The sequence below is a fragment of the Carcharhinus amblyrhynchos genome, chromosome 19 (assembly GCF_965287045.1).
Source record: "Carcharhinus amblyrhynchos chromosome 19, sCarAmb.v2.hapA, whole genome shotgun sequence".
Taxonomy (NCBI): domain Eukaryota; kingdom Metazoa; phylum Chordata; class Chondrichthyes; order Carcharhiniformes; family Carcharhinidae; genus Carcharhinus; species Carcharhinus amblyrhynchos.
The window spans coordinates 16,670,205-16,691,401 of record NC_137342.1 but is presented as its reverse complement, the minus strand read 5'-3'; the positions used below and the strand labels follow the sequence as shown (position 1 = coordinate 16,691,401).

The 21,197-nt window shown below is 42.2% G+C and overlaps 1 protein-coding gene across 1 annotated transcript; it reads right to left on the bottom strand.

The window, feature by feature from the left end:
- Nucleotides 1–10,494: 10,494 nt before the first annotated feature.
- On the bottom strand, nt 10,495–16,287 carry ndp (norrin cystine knot growth factor NDP). Its single transcript, XM_080207294.1, has 5 exons — nt 16,094–16,287; nt 13,470–13,539; nt 13,242–13,348; nt 11,802–11,901; nt 10,495–10,920 (listed from the first exon to the last, which is right to left on the bottom strand). The coding sequence occupies exons 1-5, from the start codon at nt 16,194–16,196 to the stop codon at nt 10,761–10,763; spliced, it is 540 nt and encodes a 179-aa protein (XP_080063420.1). The 5' UTR covers nt 16,197–16,287; the 3' UTR covers nt 10,495–10,760.
- Between the last annotated feature and the right edge of the window lie 4,910 nt (nt 16,288–21,197).

The following is a 21,197-nucleotide window of genomic DNA, read 5'->3' as shown; positions in this document are numbered from 1 at the left end:
TAGATCCTTCTGTAGACTCTCCGCACCCTCCGCACAATTTGCCGTTCCACCAATCTTGGTGTCATCAGCAAATTTCGACACCACACACTCGGTTCCCTCCTCCAGATCATCTATATAAATGGTAAATAGCTGAGGCCCCAGCACCGACCCCTGGGGCACTCCACTAGTCACCATCCGCCAATCCGAATAGCACCCATTGACCCCCACTCTCTGCCTCCTATTTGACAACCAATCCTCTATCCACGCTAACACCCTATCCCCAACTCCATGTCCCCTGACCTTCTGCAATAACCTCTTGTGAGGTACCTTGTCAAACGCCTTCTGAAAATCAAGAAAGACCACATCCACCGGCTCTCCTCTATCCACCGCCCTAGACACATCCTCATAGAACTCCAGTAAATTTGTCAGACACAACTTCCCTTTAATGAAACCGTGCTGCGCCTGCTCTATCAAGCAATTCCCCTCAAGATGCCTCGCTATTTCCTCCTTGATGACGAAATGCACAATAAAACACAATTGCAAATTTTTGACTAAAATTCTTAACAGAACCTCCCCTTTTTTTATTTTGACATTTTCCAGAAAGTCTTTGGCTGCTTATTAGATTCTTGAAGTTTATCTACTTTCTTGGGACAAACACAGTCTCCTTGTAAGATTTGGAACTTTTCAGCTAAAGCCTTGACATTACTCTTTATTTCTGTGCAGTGATTGACAAAAAAATTGAAACACCTCCTGTTTCTAATAACTCTATTCTCTTGGTCTAAGGCTCCAGCTTTAGGATCATCAAATCTCAGTAAATCATTTAACATGTTTTGCCAAGAAAGTGATGGAATACAAGCAGCTGTGATCAAAGTTCAAGTATGCAAACAAATCACTAGAAAGGACCAAGAAGGGGATTACAAAGCTGATTTAGCAGCTGAAAAATTTTCAGAACACGAGTTAGAGTAACCCTAATTAACTGATATAGCTGCTACCCAAACCAAAGATGATACTGAATTAGACATAAAATAAGAACAGGTCTCAGAAGAAGAGAAAAACAGATGGAAAGAAAGAATGAGATGGAATATGGAGGAAAGATAAGAAAGTAATAGCTCTGGAATCAATACACCAAGCACTGCTTTTATATCATGGAGTAGCACACTCTAGCAGAGATAAGATGACCACCTAAATTAAGAATTGTTGCTGTTGGAAGGGTATGGAGAAATGATCGCCAAGTTCTGCAAAAGTGCATTGGGTGCTCAAATAGAACCAGGACAACATTGCAAAATAACAATGGGAAACCAACCCAGACCCAAGGGACCATGGGAAAACTTACAAATGAACTTCACAGAACCTTTACTAAGGAAGAAAGGGAAAATTTATTGCTTAGTGATTATTGATCAATTCACTTGATGGATAAAAGCATACCTATGTAAAGATGCAAGAGCCAAAACTGTGGCTTCCATATTAGCCAATGAAATATCCCGACGGGGAATACAATTACAGTTGGGCTCAGATCAGGGAACTCACTTCACTGGGAGAGTTCCGACAGAAGTACGTAGAATATTAGAGATTAACCAAAAATTTCACTTAACATTTCATCCACAGAGCTCAGGGATGGTAGAGCATATGAACAGAACATTGAAAAAACAGTTTGGCTTAAGACATATTAGAAGAAGGAAATAATTGGGTGCAGGCTTTATCTGCAGTTCTATTAAGACAAAGAGCCACTCCATCTCGAGGAACAGGATCATTTGAACTGAAGACAGGTAGAGCAATCCATCTCCCAGAAGATGTCATCACAGGAGAAAAGGAGTTAATGAATGGAAAAGAAGCAGTCTATCAATGCATTGGAGGCTTAATAACCAATTATACTCCTTTTAAAAAAAAAGTAGACATTTCAACAACAATATAAAAATTGGATGAAATTAGCTGAGAAAGTAACTCCAAATTAACCAACTGCAGGATATAGGGTGATGGTACAATTAGTGCCTGACAAAAAAGATGATTAAGCACTTGACTGGAGGAGCTATTTGAAATAATCATTGCAGGAGAAACATGTGCTTTGGTTGATGAAAAACATCATGGTCCTAGATGGAGACACTGGACACAGCTAAAACCTTACCCAAAGGATTAAATTCGTAAAAAGAATCTGGATAAATTTGCATAAAAATGTTTTAGACTTTTTAGACCAATCAGATGGTATTATGAAGCACACTAGAAAATGTTTAAATTTATGATTATTGATTCTAATTGCGTGGCATCAGGACCATATTATGTGTAAAATTGCTGAATGGTATATAAAAAAAAACCAACCATTGGAGAAAGAAAACATCAGTGAATAACAAGCTAGAACAAACTTCAGACAAGGAACAAAAACAGAGCATGGTGAAAATAAGTACATTATTGTTATTGACATAAACACAATTTGAGTAACAACAAATGGTTAAAAAAAAGATATTACATCTTGTTCATTATTTAAAAATGATATTGCAAGATGTTTCATATAGTGCAAATAGATTATCAGGAATTTAACAGAAACTTATCTGCATTCGATGTACACTTATACCAGAACAGCTGGTGTATCTAAATGTTGGGTATGTACTCATATACCAATTAATGCGGGGAAGAGGTTTCCTTTGCAGACAATCCCTTTAATGTGGGTGGAATTAATAATATGGGATCAATTAACAAGTTGTTCAGGAAACTTAGAGGAAGGATAGTGGGATTTACAAATGAGTGTGAAAGTGTAGATTTTTTACTTGAATAGATACTCACCTATATTCAATACAGCCAAACGAGCACCCAATTTGATTTTAATTGATACAGGATTAGAGGAACAAGGAATTTTATGCATCAAGGTGATCAGGGAAGCATAGATATTAAATCTACACCATAGACTCAGGAACAAGATTTGCTTAAGCCCACTGGAGGATGACCACATGTGCAACATTCAATATACCCAACGCTTAGTGGAACTTATTGGATATGTGGAAACAAGGCTTACCCAGGGCTGCCCAACGGATGGGAACGAGTTTGTTACTTAGAATATGTAGTCCACAATTTTACCACACTGACCGGTTACCAGAGGAAACCACCAGATATCGACATACTGCAGTAGGCATAGTCTATTTCTTTGGAATAATGGTGCCAGGATATTCACAAGTAAGACTGACAATGGAATTGGAAAATATAGCTTACCTTAGAAAGGATAGCTAATGACAGGGTTACTGCTTTATCAATGTGTATAGCTGTGTTACAGAATTGGATGGTGTTGAACTTCATTCTTGTGGAAAGAGGAGGAACATGCGCTTAGATTGGATCGAACTGTTGCACCTACATATCAGATATTTTAGACAATAACACCAATCTGGTAACTCATATTCGGAAGGAGGTCAGGAAGTTAGAAAAACCAGAACCATTCTCTCTGGAAAAATGGACAACAAGATAGGTTGGAATATTGGGAAAGAACTTACTAATCAGAGCTGCATATCTTTTTGTTTATTTACTGATGATTATTGTGATTATAATGCTACTCAAATGTTGTTGCTCAATCACAGTCCAGACTGTCGCAAGAGTAGCTTCGATCAAGGAAGATAAGAAAGAAATATCAATGACTTCAACTTTTTTAAATGCTCCAACTTATGATGATGAACACTCTAGAGCATCCTTTTAAAACAAGAACTTTTCATCAATAAAGAATCAGTTAAAGATGCATTAACACATTGATTATAAAGGAAATACTTAAGTAGGATGGGGTAAATTACATTGATAGAATTTTTAGACACAATCTTGGTCTTGTATTGCTGTTAACCAATACTGCCAACAGGGGGAATTGTAGTTGAGAATTCTGATTAGTTCTAAATATCCAATGTGAGGATAATTAGTAGCTAATGTTTTAATATGTGATTTGAGAATAATACAAAATATTTAAGTATTATCTTAATAATGTCTCTGAGAAATGAATTTGTAACATGCCAGTAAAATGAAAGATGTATTAATGAAAGATATCAGCACAAGTCAGGCACAAATTATGCAAGAAGTAAATTACCCAGGCTGCGTGATAATACCAAAAGTTAAAAGTGTCTTTTGGTTTTAGAGCACGTTTAAACTGGTTAGAGAAATGCTGACCATTTTTGGGAGAGACCTTCCATGAAATAGACAGACAAATGACAAATCAATATTGGAAGGTGTCAAAATATGATTAATTGAAGGAGATGCCATTATTAGATTGACAGAACAGTGAATGGATGAAATTGCTTTTAATTAAGTGCTAGGCTGATTAATCTAATAACGAAAACTATAATCGATTCTGCTCTTTGGCACAAAATCTGAGATCATTTGTGAAAGCCTGCTAGCTCATCAGCTGTGTAGGTGGATCCATTGATCTCCCATTTTGGCCAAAATTAGATTTGTCTTGTCTTAATTGTATGCTTGTCTGAATATTGTTAACTTGTAATGTTTTTGATTCTAACATGTCAATGTTTTAATTTCATTGAACTGAATAAACTTTTTATGCCTTCATTAATAAACTTCATTAAATGAAACGTTTAATGAAGAGATTTAGTCTTTAAATTAATCAGGCCACCTAAAAGGATTTCCCACAACAACTCCTCATTGTATACAACCTACTCGGATGTTGTTTAATTGAAATCAAGTAGCATATACCGGTCAATTTTTAATGAGCTTCTATTGGGCCAGTGTAATGATAGAATTACCTTTCTTAAGGTCAGTATTGTAAATATAACAAGAAAATAAAGCAAAATGTCAAAAACAAAAGAATCTGAATTATTGCCAACAGAATGGTTGAGATATTCCCCCCATATTGAGAGTTGACTGTTACATTATAGCATTATTAATGTAATTAATAAAAACAGATAATGTTGGATACCCACAGCACATCATAGCTGTACCTGTGGAGAAAGAAATATTTAACATTTCAGCTCCATCTTCTGATGAAATGTTACTGATTTGGAATGCTAATTGCTTCTGTCTTCATTAAAACTGCCGAGCTGACTACTTCTAATAATTTGTTTTGATTCCATATCTCCATCATCCACAGTATTTTACTTTCTCTTTACTATTGCAATGGTTAGAGTTATGTTTTCCTTGCTTTTTGTACTCTATTTCTCTTGAAGGAGTTGGATCCTTGCAGGGTTCCAATTCCACGTGCACCATTTACCCTCCTGCTAAAGCAAACGTTATTCATCTGTGAGTCAACAAAGAGTGTTGGATATTGTGTTGCTTTGTGATAAAAACTGGTATAGCTGCAGCAAGCTCAGTGAGCTGCCTACTTGTATTTACAATAGGGATCATTAGATAACGACCAGAAGTGCAAACGCAGGGTCAGATTCCCCAACCTTGCCTGTGGCTGGGATTATCTGGTACCTCTGCTTTGAATGGAGATTTGACGTTGTGCCAGATACTCCATTCTCACTGACAGCAGTAGCGAGACATGCAAGACTGGAGAATTCGAGCCACTGTTCTTCCTTTCCTTTCCTCTTAGAATCATAGAATCATAAAATTCCTACGGCGTAGAAGGATGCCATTTGGTCCATCAAGTCTGCACTGACAACAATCCCATCTAGGCCCTAACCCCATAATCCCATGTATTTAATTTGTTAGTCCCCCTTACACTAAGTGGCAATTTAGCACGGCCAATCGATCTAACCTAGAATTTGGAGTGGGGGGAAACTGGAGCAGCCAGAGGAAACACACACAGACATGAGGAGAACGTGTAAACTCCACACAGTCACTTGAGGCCAGAATTGAACTTGGGTCCATGGTGCTGTGAGGTAGCAGTGCTAATCACTGTGCCACTCTTCTTCATTCCCTAACTAGTTACTGCACTAACAAACCAGAAATCCAGGTTAATGTTCTGGGGACCATGGTTCGAATCCCATTGTGGTAGATGGTGAAATTTGGATTCAATAAAAGTCTGGAATTAAAAGTTTTATGATAACCGTGAAACCATGACTGATTGTTATAAAAACCCACCTGGTTCACGAGTGTCCTTTCAGGGAAGGAAATCTGTCATCCTTACCTGGTCTGGCCTACCAACAATGTTGTCGATACTTCTAATGGCTTAGCAGCCACTCAGTTCAAGGGCACTTAGTAAAACTGGCTACATTCCATGAATGAAATAAAGAAACAAGAGTGTGTTGAGGCTGATTCAGGTTGCCTTGCCTGAGATTCAGCTAATGCAACATAGACTTGGTTAATCCTGGATCTCGTCTCATTTTCATTGCTTAGTAACTCGATTGTTAAACTCATGGAGCCAGTGAAGGGGCTATTCCCATGAAATATGCAATTTATTGCTCCATCTAATCCAACTAAGGCAAGGATGTGTTGTATTAGCTGACTACGGTGACCTCCAGTTCAATTACTCATGGTTAAAGTTTTTGCAGCCACAAAGAGTTGTGTTTGCCGCTGATTACACCAGTATCCAGCAACTTCCTCATTCTGCAATCGTAGTACATCACCGACCCTGCCGTTTCCAATATGTGTTAACTAATTAATTTTAAATTCCTAAAACCTACACCTCCCAATGGGTTTTAGCACTGTAAATTTTACAACACTGAGAAAACTTACCATATCTATCGATACCAATGAGTCATTTACGTTTCACTGACCTCCCCAATCAGCACATTTACTTTGTAAAGGTACTCACTCACCAGTTGAAGGAAAACACAATAATTTATTTACAGTTTTATTACGCAACAATGTTCGTCATTATGGAATAATTATGTACATTGTGTAAAGTCACACAGATGTTTATATTAAAGTTGTAAATATTTAATATTGGAGACACATTAAAAAATGTATTTGAAAAAGAAAGACTTGCATTTATCTATCCACCGAGTGTTTCCATGCATCTTTCTAGCCAATGAAGTGTTTTTTGAAGCGTAGTCACTGGTGTAATATAGAGGACGTTGCAGCCAATATGCATGCAGCAAACTTGCACAAACAACAATCTGATCATGATCAGATCATCTGTTTCTTTGTCGTGTAACTAAAGGTGAAATATGAGTCACTTGGGATAGCTCTTCAAAGTAGGATCTTGGAATCTTCACATCCCGCAAACATGAAGATCTTTTAGATTGGATTTGATTTATTATTGTTGCATATGTTAATATACAGTGAGAAGAATTGTTTCTTGCTCACTATACAGACAAAGCATATCGTACATAGAGAAGGAAAAGGGTTCGACAGAATTAGAATAGAGTTTTAGAAGCATAGAACGTGAGTAAAATATAGAATGAGAGGGTACACCGGGCACAGCTCGCAGGAAGTTGCCACGCTCCGGCACCATTTTGGATATTCTGGCCTATGTTTAATGTCTCACTGAAAATACAGCACCTCCAACACTGCAGTATCGTGTCTGCACTTCAATGCATGCTACTGGAGTGCCAACTCCAGCTGAGAGTTGGGCCGTGAATCTAGAACTTTGTGAGTCAAAGGTAAGCCAACCAGTATGTTTAAAGAGGACATGAGGAGGTTACGAGGATATATAGTTAGGTCATGTGAGTGGACGAAGGTCTGCGGTAAGTGGAGTATAATATCAGCACTGCACTGGAGTGCCACTGATGCAGTTAGCCCTGCTGAGTTTATCCAGCATTTTCAGTTGTTAATACCTGGAGTGGGTCGATTGCCTTATGAGGAACGTTTGGACAGTCTAGACTTGTATCTAATGGAATTTGGGAGAGTAAAAAGTGGCTTGATTGAAACATATAAGATCTTGAGGGATCTTTATAGGGTGGATGTGGAGAGGATGTTTCCTCCTAAGGGTAGGAGAAACTATGAAGCTGGGCTAGCGCTTAATATAAAAAAGGATAACAAGAGTTTTTATAAATATATAAAAAGGAAGAGGCTGGCTAGGGTGAACGTTGGACCCTTAGAGGATGAGAGGGGGGACTTAGTGGTAGGGGATGGGGAAATGGCTGAGGTCTTAAATAACTTTTTTGTTTCGGTCTTCACAGAGGAAGACGTGAATAATTTGCCGGGTGTTAGCGATGGAAAGGTGGTAGGACTGGAGGGTCTCAGTGACATTATTATTACTAGAGAGGCGGTGCTCGACAGACTGGAGGGGCTGATTGTGGACAAGTCCCCAGGACCGGATGGAATGCATCTGAGGGTTCTGAAAGAAATGGCGGAGGTGATAGTGGATGCCTTGGTGGTTATTTTCCAAATGTCGCTGGATTCCGGGGAAGTGCCGGAAGATTGGAAAGCGGTTAATGTTACGCCGTTGTTTAAGAAGGGTGCCAGGCAAAAGGCGGGGAATTATAGGCCAGTTAGTTTAACGTCTGTTGTAGGTAAAATGTTAGAATCCGTCATCAAGGAGGAAATAGCAAGGCATCTTGAGGGGAATTGCTTGATAGAGCAGACGCAGCACGGTTTCGTTAAGGGGAAGTCGTGTCTGACAACTTTATTGGAGTTCTATGAGGATGTGTCTAGGGCGGTGGATAGAGGAGAGCCGGTGGATGTGGTCTTTCTTGATTTTCAGAAGGCGTTTGACAAGGTACCTCACAAGAGGTTATTGCAGAAGGTAAGGGGGCATGGAGTTGGGGGTAGGATGTTAGCGTGGATAGAGGATTGGTTGTCAAATAGGAGACAGAGAGTGGGGGTTAATGGGTGCTATTCGGATTGGCGGTTGGTGACTAGTGGAGTGTCTCAGGGGTCGGTGCTGGGGCCTCAGCTATTTACCATTTATATAGATGATCTGGAAGACAGAACCGAGTGTATGGTGTCGAAATTTGCTGATGACACCAAGATTGGTGGAACGGCAAATTGTGCGGAGGGTGTGGAGAGTCTGCAGAGGGATCTAGATAGGCTGGGCGAATGGGCCAGGAAATGGGAAATGGAATTTAATGTTGGCAAGTGTGAGGTGGTCCACTTTGGTAGGAATAATGGTAGGAAGGACTATTACTTACGGGGCAAAAAACTGCAGCAGGCGACAGCGCAGAGGGACCTCGGGGTCCTTGTGCATGAGTTGCAAAAACCCAGCCTGCAGGTGCAGCAGGTGGTCAGGAAGGCGAATGGGATGCTGGCCTTCATAGCGAGGGGGATTGAATATAAAAGTAGGGAGGTCTTGCTGCGGCTGTATAGGGCATTGGTGAGGCCGCAGCTGGAGTACTGTGTGCAGTTTTGGGCGCCGCACTTACGCAAGGATATTTTGGCCTTGGAGGGAGTGCAGAGGAGGTTTACTAGGCTGATTCCGGAGTTGAGGGGGTTGAGCTATGAGGAGAGGCTGAATAAACTAGGCTTGTACTCGTTAGAGTTTAGAAGAATGAGGGGAGATCTCATTGAGACGTATAAGATGATGAACGGGATGGATAGGATAGAGGTGGAGAGACTCTTCTCACTCAGAAAGGACAGTAGGACTAGGGGGCACAGCCTCAAGATAAAGGGGGGTGCGGTTTAGAACGGAGTTGAGGAAGAACTTCTTCACTCAAAGAGTGGTGAATCTGTGGAATTCTCTGCCCGTTGAGGTGGTGGAGGCTGCCTCGCTAAATATTTTTAAGACGCGGGTTGATGGGTTTTTGATAAGAGAGGGGATTAAGGGTTATGGGGAGAGGGCAGGAATGTGGAACTGAGCCACGGCAGATCAGCCATGATCTTATTGAATGGCAGGGCAGGCTCGAAGGGCTAGATGGCCTACTCCTGCTCCTATTTCTTATGTTCTTATGTTCTCCTGAGGGAGCATCCAGAACGAGGGGGTGACCATTTAAAAGGAGTCGCCCATTCCAAACGGAGGTGAGGCAAAATCTTTTTTTCCCAGAAGGTCATAAGTCTTTGGAATGCTCTTCCTGAAAGGTGCTGGAAGCAGAGTGTCGTAACGTGGCCCCTTAAGGGGGAGGGGGTGTTTACCTAGGGTCACGTGATCAAGACGACTCCATAGATTGACCCAGAGGGAAGGAGAGACAATCGGCGGGGGGAGCATACCACGGGTTAAGGAGAGACTTGCAATTGGAGCCAGTGAGTTCAGAAGAGCAGTGACATTGTAATTTAGTCTTACCTTGTGTATATATATTTCTCCTGTTGGCAATAAAGCCTTTTATTGTTAAAGTGGCATTGAGTTGCACTTTGACTCTTTGAATGTTTTTAAGGCAGCAGTTGATAGACACTTGGTAAGGAAGGGGCGATAGGATTTTGGGGATAGGCGGGATGCAGATTTGAGGTCACTGTCAGATCAGCCATGATCTTATTAAATGGTGGAACAGGCTTGAGGGGCCAAGTGGCTTACTCCTGCTCCTTGTTCATAATTCTTACACTCTAAAGAACATCAGAGATGGCTTTCGAGGCAGCTTGAAGGTACTGAACCAAAAATGAAGCTAGAAATTCCACTTGGTAACAACTGAGGGTAAATGTGGGAGTTTGGATTGAAGGGCATTCTTCACAGAGACAGAAACGTTCTCCTGTTCTATATATCACCCCTATTGCTTCATTTAATTGTGTGTTAGTTTTGCATGGCTCGTTTTCACTTCGAAATGAATGATGACTCAGAAATAAGAGTGAAAGTTTGGTTATTTGCAAGGATGTTTATTGATTCACATTTCTAATTGTATAATCACTGATAGATTTCAGGAAATAAAAAATGCCGCACAGTAAATATGCTGCAAACTATTGCTGAATAGATAGGTAGGATCATGAGATGCTGATGAGAATTTCAGCTTGCTTTTAGATAATATTTTATACAGAGTGATTAAATTTAGACTAAGACAGATTTCTATGAAAGCTTATTGATATTAGGTCCACGACAGGGATCCTTATGGGAAATGGCCATTTCAATTTTCATCACTTTGGCAGATACATGATTTGATGTCGATATACTTGTATGTCATAGTGGTTCCATTCTTACACTTCAGTTTCACTGACTTATCTTCTGTTTCCCTTTCACGGCAGCACTGACATACGGTTGTCAAGGCATTTGTATGAAAGTCAAACCTGGAAAAGAAAATGACACTGTGTAGCAAACCTTCTCAACAAAACGCAAATGGGGATAAGCACATTAATTGATAAACATTGCCTTCATTGACATGAGAGCTTTCAAAAGAACCTCTGGTGACACAGAAAGGACTGAAGGAAACATCTAGCCACGTAAGCACAGAATGTGAATAGAAGTATCAGGAAGACACAGAAGTAACCACTTTTACTCTGAGAATGTGCAACTTGCCACCACATGATGTAGTTGAGGCAAATGGCAGAGATGAGTTTAAGAAGAAGCTTGGAAATATAGAATGCCTACAGAATTCTGACTGTGCAGAAGGAGGTTGTTTGGCCCATCAAGCCTGCACCAACAACAATCCTACCCAGGCCCTATAGCTGTAACCTCATGTATTTACCCTTCTAATCCCCTGACACTGAAGGGTAATTTAGCACGGCCAGTCCATCTAACATGCACACCTTTGGATGTGGAAGGAAACTGAAACATCCATGCAGACACAGGGAGAATGTGCAAAACTCATACAGCCAGTGACCCCAGGCTGGAATTGAAGCCAGGTCCCTGCTGCTGTGAGGCAGCAGTGCTAACCACTGCACCACCATGCAGCCCAAAATGACGAACCAACATAGAGACAGAGCAAATGCATCACTGATAAGAATGCGGTAAATACAAATAAAAAAGACTGTTGTCAGTGAATTCGGTAAGGTAGGAGGAAGTTTGTGTGGAGCATAAATACTAGCTGAGATCAGTTGGGCTGAATGGCCTGTTTCTGTGCTACAGGCACTACAGAGTTTGAAAGGGAATCAGAGACCTTTTTTACATTGCCTGATTTCAGATGTTGTGCTATTCAAGTTAAATATGATCAATTTAAAAATTTACTTACTTAGAGTATGTAAAGCATTTTCCTTCACATCGGTTTACTTTAACATTTGCTTCACAATTATCTTTGACAATTTTTTCAACATATGGCACGGGCTTGCAAACTGCAAAGACAAAGAAAAGTTAGTAACCCATTCACTAGTCAGCAATTAACTCGCCTTATTAAAAAAGAGCCAAGGTTTCTGTTTGTGATGTGATACAATGTTTAGTATGCATCTACTCCTTGTTGGAGAAAACATCATTCCTCCAACAGTTCTCTTGCTTCCTCAAATACCCTGCTTTCTGAACTGAATTAGTCTTGGTCATGATTAGCACTTTCAGCATGAAATTGAGGGAAACGCTGAATAAAATTGCTCTTTTAGGTGAACTATTATCAGTTAATGCACAATTTTATTCTCAAGGCTGAGTGGGGAGAGGGGTTGATGGGGAGATAGGGAGACAGGTGGATGTGTACTCTCTCCACTGAAGGGGAGATAGCGTGTGACTTCAATAAAATATAATTAATGGAGACACACTAACTAAGAAGAGAGGTCAACCTGAACAGGGATGCTATAAATGAACTATAGTGCAGTCAAGGCTTTAATATGATAAATGCCAACTGTAAAACTGATGCAACGGATTGGATCTTTGTGGAGGATGTGAGAAACTTGAGTGGTGAAGCTTTCTGACCTAATAGTCCATTTCCATTAAATCTGGGAAAGTGGGATTGGGATTAAGTTGGGCAAGTATGGAGTGATCTACACTGTCACCTCAACTGCCTTGAAAGTATTTCAAAACTGTATAAAGCTGACATATCGAACTGCTTTACTCATAAATACAAAATGGGATTCTTTAAAAATAACATTTAGCTGTGGAGTTCTGGAGTTGCCACCCCCCAACACCATTCCCCACACCCCAAACCACGGAGAGGCGATGATGTAGTGATGTTGTCACTAGACTAGTGATCCAGAGACCCAGCTGAGAACCAGAGTTTGAATCCCACCATGGCAGATGGTAAAATTGGAATTCAGTAAAAAAATCTGGAATTAAAAGTCTAATGATGACCATGAAACAATTGTCGATGGTTGCAAAAACCCATTTGTTTCTCCAATGACCTTTAGGGAAGGAAATCTGCTGTCCTTACCTGGTCTGGCCTACATGTGACTCCAAACCACAGCAATGCCCTCACAAATAAGTGCTGGCCCGACCAGTGACACCCACATCCCATGAATGAATGAAAAACCTCTCCATCTCACTACTTCACAATCCTCTGTTTGGAAATTCATTAAAATCTATCACTTGGTCTAAGCCGTCCTATATTTCTCCTCTTGAAGCTCTGTATCAGAACGCATTTGATAATGTTCCTGTGAAGTGCCGAGGGGTGTTTTTAAATTATTGCAAGTTGTTGCTGTGATGAAGACCATGAAGATATTCTATTGATCTCATTGAAGATAAACTGGCTTACCGTCACAAGTAGCGACACATTTGGTATTGTTTTCTGCCAACATCATTCCAGGTGGACAGAAGCATCCTTCCACAGCTGAGGAAAACTTTGCCCCCAAAGTCACCACTCTGCAAAGTGATCAGCCATTTTTTTAAAAGATTATCAGTAACAGTAAAAATATTCTTTTTAAAGTTCTAGCTTTTAAGAATTGTTGAAAGATGGACTACTGACAGTTAGGAATATACTTACTGATTCTCACAGGAATCATCTCCCCTTTCTCGACATGCATCATAAACAAAACCTTGAGGACACTGATAGCCTTGAATTAAAAGAAAATTAGTATAGAATTTAATAATGTGAACAATTGCATTAAAGCCATTGCATAAAGCATTCAATTAATAGCTAATGGAATCACGATCCCTTATTTATTGCATGTGTAATAAAACTACGTAGTAATAAGCTTCGTCTTTCGGTAAATATTAATTTTTTAAATTCAGTCAAGGGACATGGGCATCGCAGGCTAGGTCAGCATTTATTGCCCATCCCTAAATGCCCTTGAGAAGGTGGTGATAAGCTACCTTCTTGAAATGTTACAGTTTATGTTGTGTAGGTACACCCACAGAGCTGTTCAAGAGGTGTTCCAGGATTTTGACAATGAAGGGATTATTTCCAAGTCAGGATGGTGTGTGACTTGGAGGAGAACCTCCAGGTGGTGGTGCTCCCGTGTGTCTGTCACCCTTGTCCTTTTGGATGTTTGGAAGCTGTTGTTGCAAATGCCTTGGTGAGTTTCTGCAGTGCATCTTGTAGATGGTACACACTGCTGCCACTGTGTATTGGCGATAGAGAGGCTGAAGATAAGTGGAAGGGATACCAATAAAGTGGGCTGTTTTGTCTTGAACGTTGTCAAGCTTCTTCAGTGTATTTGGAGTTGTACTCATCTAGGCAAAGGGAGAGAATTCCATCACACTTCTGATTTGTGCCTTGTAGATAGCAAATGGACTCTGGGGTGTCAAGAGGTGAGTTACTCAGCGCAGCATTCCAAGCCTTTGATCTGCTCTTGTAGGCACCGTATTTATATGGCTAGTCCGATTTAGTCTTGGGGCAGTGATGGACCAGGATCTTGATAGTCGGTGATTCAGTGATGGTCATGCCATTGACAGTCAAGGGGCAATGGCTGAATTCTCTCTTGTGAAGATGGTCATTGCCTGACACTTGTGTGATGCAAATGGTATTTGTGACAGTCGGCAGTTCCAGTCTGTGCTAATCTGGCATTGCCAGCTGCGCCAAGCTGATAGCGCCAGCCTGTGCCAATCTGGGCTGAGGTCAGGACCAAGAGTAGGCCCTCTTGGGAGCCAGTAATGGTTCCCATTAAATGTGGTGGCTGGAAGAGAGCACTGAGGTCATTGAGGGGAACTTGGCAGTGACAGGGGGATCAGGTAGTGGGGGCGGTGGGGGAACCTGGCATGGGGACTGGGAACCCGGCAGTGAAGTGGGGGAACCTGGAATTGAGTGGGGGAACACCTGCCATTGAGGAATGGCGAATGGGCATTGAGAAGGGGGGAATCAGGCATTGAGAGGTAGTGGGGGCTTATATTGAGGAAGAGGGAGTAGTGGTGATACTGCCTTAGTGGTTGTGGGGAGGGGAAGATACCCCGATAACTGTGTAGTGGTGGGGTGGAGGGAGGGAGGGAGGTGAGCCCCTAACACCCTTATGATGGTGGGGTGGGGGAGAGTCTCACCTCAGTTCTGTTTGGGGTACCCTTTAAAGATGGTGCCCTGATCTCTGAGGAGGCATCACTGCCCAACTCTATCAGGCCTGCCCTTCCAGACAGTGTAAGCCACGACCCTAATTTTGTTTTGTCAAGCAACCTGACAAATTATGGGAACATTCCGCCCTCTATCCTGATTCTCCCGTGATAAAGAATTATTAAAAAATCATTGCAGGACGCCTACACCGACACTCAACTGGAAGCTGCAACCTCATCTTACTGTCCGTCAATTTCCAATGGGTGGGATTTTCTAGCCTTTCCTGCCAGCAGGATCTTACAGTACCGGCAAAGGTGATCTCCTGCAGCTACTGGCAGTGGGACAACCGAGCCATGCAAAATGCCATAATCTAGAAAATCCCACCAGCAGCCAATAGTGAGTCACCACCGCAAACATAAGGCAGGGGTGGGATTGGTGCAATCCTGCCCAGCAATACATTCTGCCCATCTCCCATTGGCATTATCGTGCCATTCTGGCAGAACTTGCAAGGAAATTTATGGTTTTCACATCCCTTTCATATATTCCTTACTTTGTAGGGATCTAATTTAAGTTTATTTTGTTTAGTAGTGTCACAAGTAGGTTTACATGAACACTGCAATGAAGTAACTGTGAAAATTCTCTAGTTGCCACACTCCAGCACCTGTTTGGGTACATTGAAGGAGAAGTTAGCACGGCTAATGCACTTAATCAGCATGTCTTTCAGAAACCCACACGGACACGGCTGAACATGCAGACTCTGCACAGACAGTGACCCAAGCCGGGAATCGAACCCGGATTTCTGGCGCTGTGAGGCAGCAATGCTAACCACTGTGCCACCATGCTGCCCATAATATAGGTAAAGTCACCATAGTACCAGATGACCATAGGCTGCTTTCCCCCTTGAGGGGGAGAGCTGACTGGTGGTGATTTAACCTGAGGGTCACCACACCTCAGGCAAGGTTGAGAAGGAGTGAGACGGAGGGCCTTCATGAATAACCTCAGTAGCTAGTACAAGAATTGATTTGGAGTGGGACTTATTTATCATTATCCATTGTGGACAAAATTATTCTCTGCCCAGCACTTCTTAGGTTATTTTCTAGGATTTGAAATAGACTTGCAGTACTCACTGCATTTTCCATTTGTAAAGTTTCTCCAGTTAACACAAATGCCGACGCCTGCACAAGCCGAAGCAGCGGCTCCCAAGCTTGAGCAGTCAACAGTGGAATTCATCTGGCAATGGTCAAAGCGGCAAGTCCTGACATACTTCTCAAGGTTGATCTTTTTCCTGCACTCTTCAAATGCCCTGAATCATAGGAAAGAAAAGCATGGTTAAGAATTGTGCATTCTCCATTTTCTGCTACTTCATATGAAATGTTTACCTAAATGTTTAGATTGTTGATGCTTAGCTTATTGTAATCTGTCAATATTTAATTTTACTCCATAGCTTTGCTCCGATGTTATCTGCCATTTACTAGTTATTTAAATATTACAGATTATCTAGTTTCAATGACGTTCAGTGAAAATACATTCACACCAACACGGGTTAGCCCTTTAAAAGTCCAAACAACTTTCAAGGGGAATTGTGGAATTTTAAGTTGATCCCAGGCAGGCAGAGGGTGAATACAGTTGAGTTCCATAGTAGCAGTGCCATGTCACTTCATTATCCATCCCTGCTGGTATTTTCCCCATGGTGGGGCTGGGGGGTGAGATGCCAGGCTGCCCACTCACTCTTGGGCCAATTAAGGCCTTTAATCTCCCAATAAATAACAACTTAAGACCCTCCATATGCCAGTACTGGGATTTTTCCCATGTTTGGGGGGGTAGGGGGGGTGGTTGGTGAGGAGGGCATGCCTAGTGTCTGGGCAGCTCGGTAAAGCCTGGTAGCCTGCTTATGCCAGTAGGATGGGTGTGCCAGAGAGGTTCTTCCCTAAGGTAATCCATCCTGTCACTGTTTCTTTCCACTTGTTTGCCAGGAGGATCCTGGAGGTGGGGCTTCCTTTGGAACGGGGACAGAAGTCCCACCTTACGCTCAATGGCCATTAAATGACTGTGGGGTGGGCTAGTCAAGTGGAGGCAGCCTTTAAAAATGGCACCCCAATCTGCATGGTTGGGGACATGCCCCCAAAAATGGAAATGGTAATTTCTCCCACCCACCTCAACCCGGAGGAATATCACCAACCCCTCAGCAAAAGGGTTTAACTTCCTCTTTGCAGAACACTTATTCCCTTTGAAGAAACCACAGCTGTCAAGTAGTCTTGGATGCATTTCATGTGAGGGGGAAGGTAAATAAACCCAGCTGAATGCATGCTGATTAAAAACCATTATGCTGTCAATCAAGGGGCAGAGATGAAAGGACTGGACTGAAACTGAAGGGAAACAAAGATTTTCAAAGCATTTCAAAGGCTTTAAGTTTCCCACAAAAGCTCAGAGACTTGAAATAAGTTTAGTATTAAAACAATGCGGTTGAGTGAACAGCTGTGGAGATGGGAAATCACACACCCCCACACCATCCTTATCCCAGTGAAAGTGGTTATCTTCTGACAGTCAGAGGACTTCAAAGGGGTCTGCTCACACTTGCAGCTTTAGGGAGAGAAAGGGAAATCCCTGATGCAGAATAGAGTGCCGCTGTGATTTAAAAGCCTGCCACAGGGACATGGAGATTGATGTGACCAGGCCAATGCAACATTTTCACAGCTGACAGGCAGGAATGAAGATGTTGATCACAGAGCTGCCTGAAACCATCATGCCAGGGGTGATCACTGCATCTACCTAGGCTGGAAGGGACAAAACCAGGCACAGGAACCCCATCACAGGGGACAGTGCTCTGTCCGGGCCCTTGGGGGACCTTCCCTCTGCAGCCTGGCAGCAACAGAGCACACATAGGCACTGGATTTACCTCCTTGATCCTGATTGGGATCCAACATGCCAGGTCTACACTGGGCATTTCCAGCACCAATGCCCACTCGGCACATTTCCTGCTGAGAAGGTAGGTGCATGGCAGGAGGCAGCTGAATGGTCCGTCCAGCGGGTTTGTTGGGTTCCCAACCAGTCTGGGACTGGAGGGGTAGGTCAAATATATCCCGATTGCCTTCATGCCCGGTGGGAATCCCAACTTTTGGCCAATTCAGCAGGGCATCGGGATTCCTGCTGGCCATCTGAATGGCTGGAACATCCCATCCCACTAAATGTTATTTGTCGGGAGCCAATTGCATCAGCAATATTTCTTTAAACAAAGTCAAAATACATGAAAAACTCAAGCTCCATTAGCTAGTAGATATCTTTTAAATACGTGTAATTAATTGAAGGGAATCCAGGTAGTGAAGTAGGCAGAGGGAAGGAATAAAGTTTGAAATGGTTAAATGTAAGGGGGTAGAGAAACCTTGTGTGGAACAGAAACACCAACATACACCAGTTGGGTGTATGCCCTGTCTCTGTACTCCAGACAGTTGAATACATTTGTGGATTGTCCCCCAGAGAGTTATTTTGAAAAGAACAAATGGAAGAATGAATCAGCTTACTTTCCCAAAATGACATCACAAACTGATTTCACAGGTTCGCATGTTGGCAGAGCAGTAGGTAAAATACAAGGCGGATCAGGAGAAGGCAATTTACAATATGGTTTACTGGGATCGTGAACTCTCCAGCTAGATGCAGTACTGGTGCAGCAATCATCTTGTTCCTCTTTCCCATTCTTTCTTGTGCATTTGGGCGAAGAACGTGTGCAGGCTCCTAAGATCAGATAAAATGGATGCAGTGAGTTATGTACCAATCAAGTTCATATTACCGGCAAAATCGTCAATGTCCAACTTTAAATATAACTGTGTGCAGTCACAGACCACTTACCGCATTGGCCTTGGGTATTTTCAAGGAAGTATTCTTCCGGCATTTTGATCTCAAAGTCATTAAGGAGAGCAAGGATACTTGTTCGAATGTCAGGAATATAAATATATGTGGTGACGCCGGGTTTAGTAATCTCAAATCCATTTGCACTGTAGGGAAAGCTCACTTTTTTTCCATTGACAGTTAACTGTGAAAGAAAATAATACAAATTTAGGAAAACTCTGCCAGCCATAAGGAAGCTTATGTCAACGTATTTTATTAATGCAGTATTATCCTATCATGTTGGAGTTCTTGTGGAAAAGTGGATGGCGTCCCTGCCTCTGAATCAGAAGCTTCAGGTTCGAGAACCACCCCAGGACTCGATGGCTAAGGTCCATAATGCAGCCAAAAATGATTGAGTGTCAACCTGCAAATTCTTACAATGTGCCAATGGTTGCCAATAAGAGTAAGAAAGATTCCTGGTCAGCCATGCTGATGTAGAGTGGTGTTCCTGAAGGTATAAGCCACTGGCGACAGACTAGCGACCTATTCCAGGAAACAGATGAATGTCTGCCTTAGTGCACCACCAGGTGCAGGAAGAGGATTAAATTTGGAATATCCAATGTTTCAGGAGAATTTAATTAACTAGAGTTTATGAATCAAATAAAGTGAGGTAACAATGAGATACACCAGATGAGTGATGCTAAGGCACTGCTATAACATTTAACACTTAATGTTTTGCTATATTGGTCATTAGTTTATCATAATAACAGTGCTGCTACTGAGGGAACCTCAAAGTTAAGGCTATTTTGGACACTACTAATTACAATGAGTCTGTTCCGTGATAGATGCAACAAGATTGGTGGGACGGCAAATTGTGCGGAGGGTGTGGAGAGTCTGCAGAAGGATCTAGATAGGCTAGGCGAATGGGCCAGGAACTGGCAAATGGAATTTAATGTTGGCAAATGTGAGGTTGTCCACTTTGGAAGGAATAATGGTAGGAAGGACTATTACTTACATGGCGAAAAACTGCAGCAGGCGACGGTGCAGAGGGACCTCGGGGTCCTTGTGCATGAGTCGCAAAAACCCAGCTTGCAGGTGCAGCAGGTGGTCAGGAAGGCAAATGGGATGCTGGCCTTCATAGCGAGGGGGATTGAATATAAAAGTAGGGAGGTCTTGCTGCAGCTGTATAGGGCACTGGTGAGGCCGCAGCTGGAGTACTGTGTGCAGTTTTGGTCGCCGCACTTACGCAAGGATATTTTGGCCTTGGAGGGAGTGCAGAGGAGGTTTACTAGGCTGATTCCGGAGTTGAGGGGGTTGAGCTATGAGGAGAGGCTGAATAAACTAGGCTTGTACTCGTTAGAGTTTAGAAGAATGAGGGGAGATCTCATTGAGACATATAAGATGATGAATGGGATGGATAGGATAGAGGTGGAGAGGCTCTTCCCGCTCAGAAAGGACAGTAGGGCTAGAGGGCACAGCCTCAAGATAAAGGGGGGGCGGTTTAGAACAGAGTTGAGGAGGAACTTCTTCACTCAAAGGGTGGTGAATCTCTGGAATTCTCTGCCCGTTGAAGTGGTGGAGGCTGCCTCGCTAAATATTTTTAAGACGCGGGTTGGTAGGTTTTTGATAGGCATGGGGATTAAGGGTTATGGGGAGAGGGCGGGAATGTGGAACTGAGACACGACAGATCAGCCATGATCTTATTGAATGGCGGGGCAGGCTCGAGGGGCTAGATGGCCTACTCCTGCTCCTATTTCTTATGTTCTTATGATGATCAACGTTTCATGCCAGTGGATTAATGATATGGAGGATGGGTCAAATTAACTGAAACTCTTTCCAGTCACCCCACATGGTGGGTTTTCCTTCAGTAGATATGATGAACCATTGGCTTGATGAGATCTTCCAGTTCTGCTCAAGTCTATGTTGTTTTGCATTAATGATTGCATGCTAAAGAAGGGTAGTATCTTCTCTGGTGTCCAATCCAGCATACCTCCACTAGCCAATAACAAATTAATTTTCCTGTGCATAACACAGCTGTATGTTTGCCTGCATGATAGCAGCGACTGCGCTTCATGAGTGAGTGTAGGAAAAGAGCTTTGATGTGTTTCTGATTAATGGGATAGCAACAGAAATCTGTATTTCTTAAGGAACAGGGTGTAAAACCACAGGAGGAAGGAGAAGATGTATTCCTCCCACATACATAGGCCTATCAGAAAATAATAGTCGTTCAGGCTTTCTTTGAAAATACTACCCGAGAAATGTGAGTTATGGAAATCCTCAGTGATTCCATCTGTCCGACCTGCAGCTCTGAGTCTTTCCAATTATTAAGAGGTACTTTTTGGCACTGGATAATTCTTTCCTTTCCATTCCTGAAAGCATGAAATGATATGCTTCCAAAGTCCTTGCAGC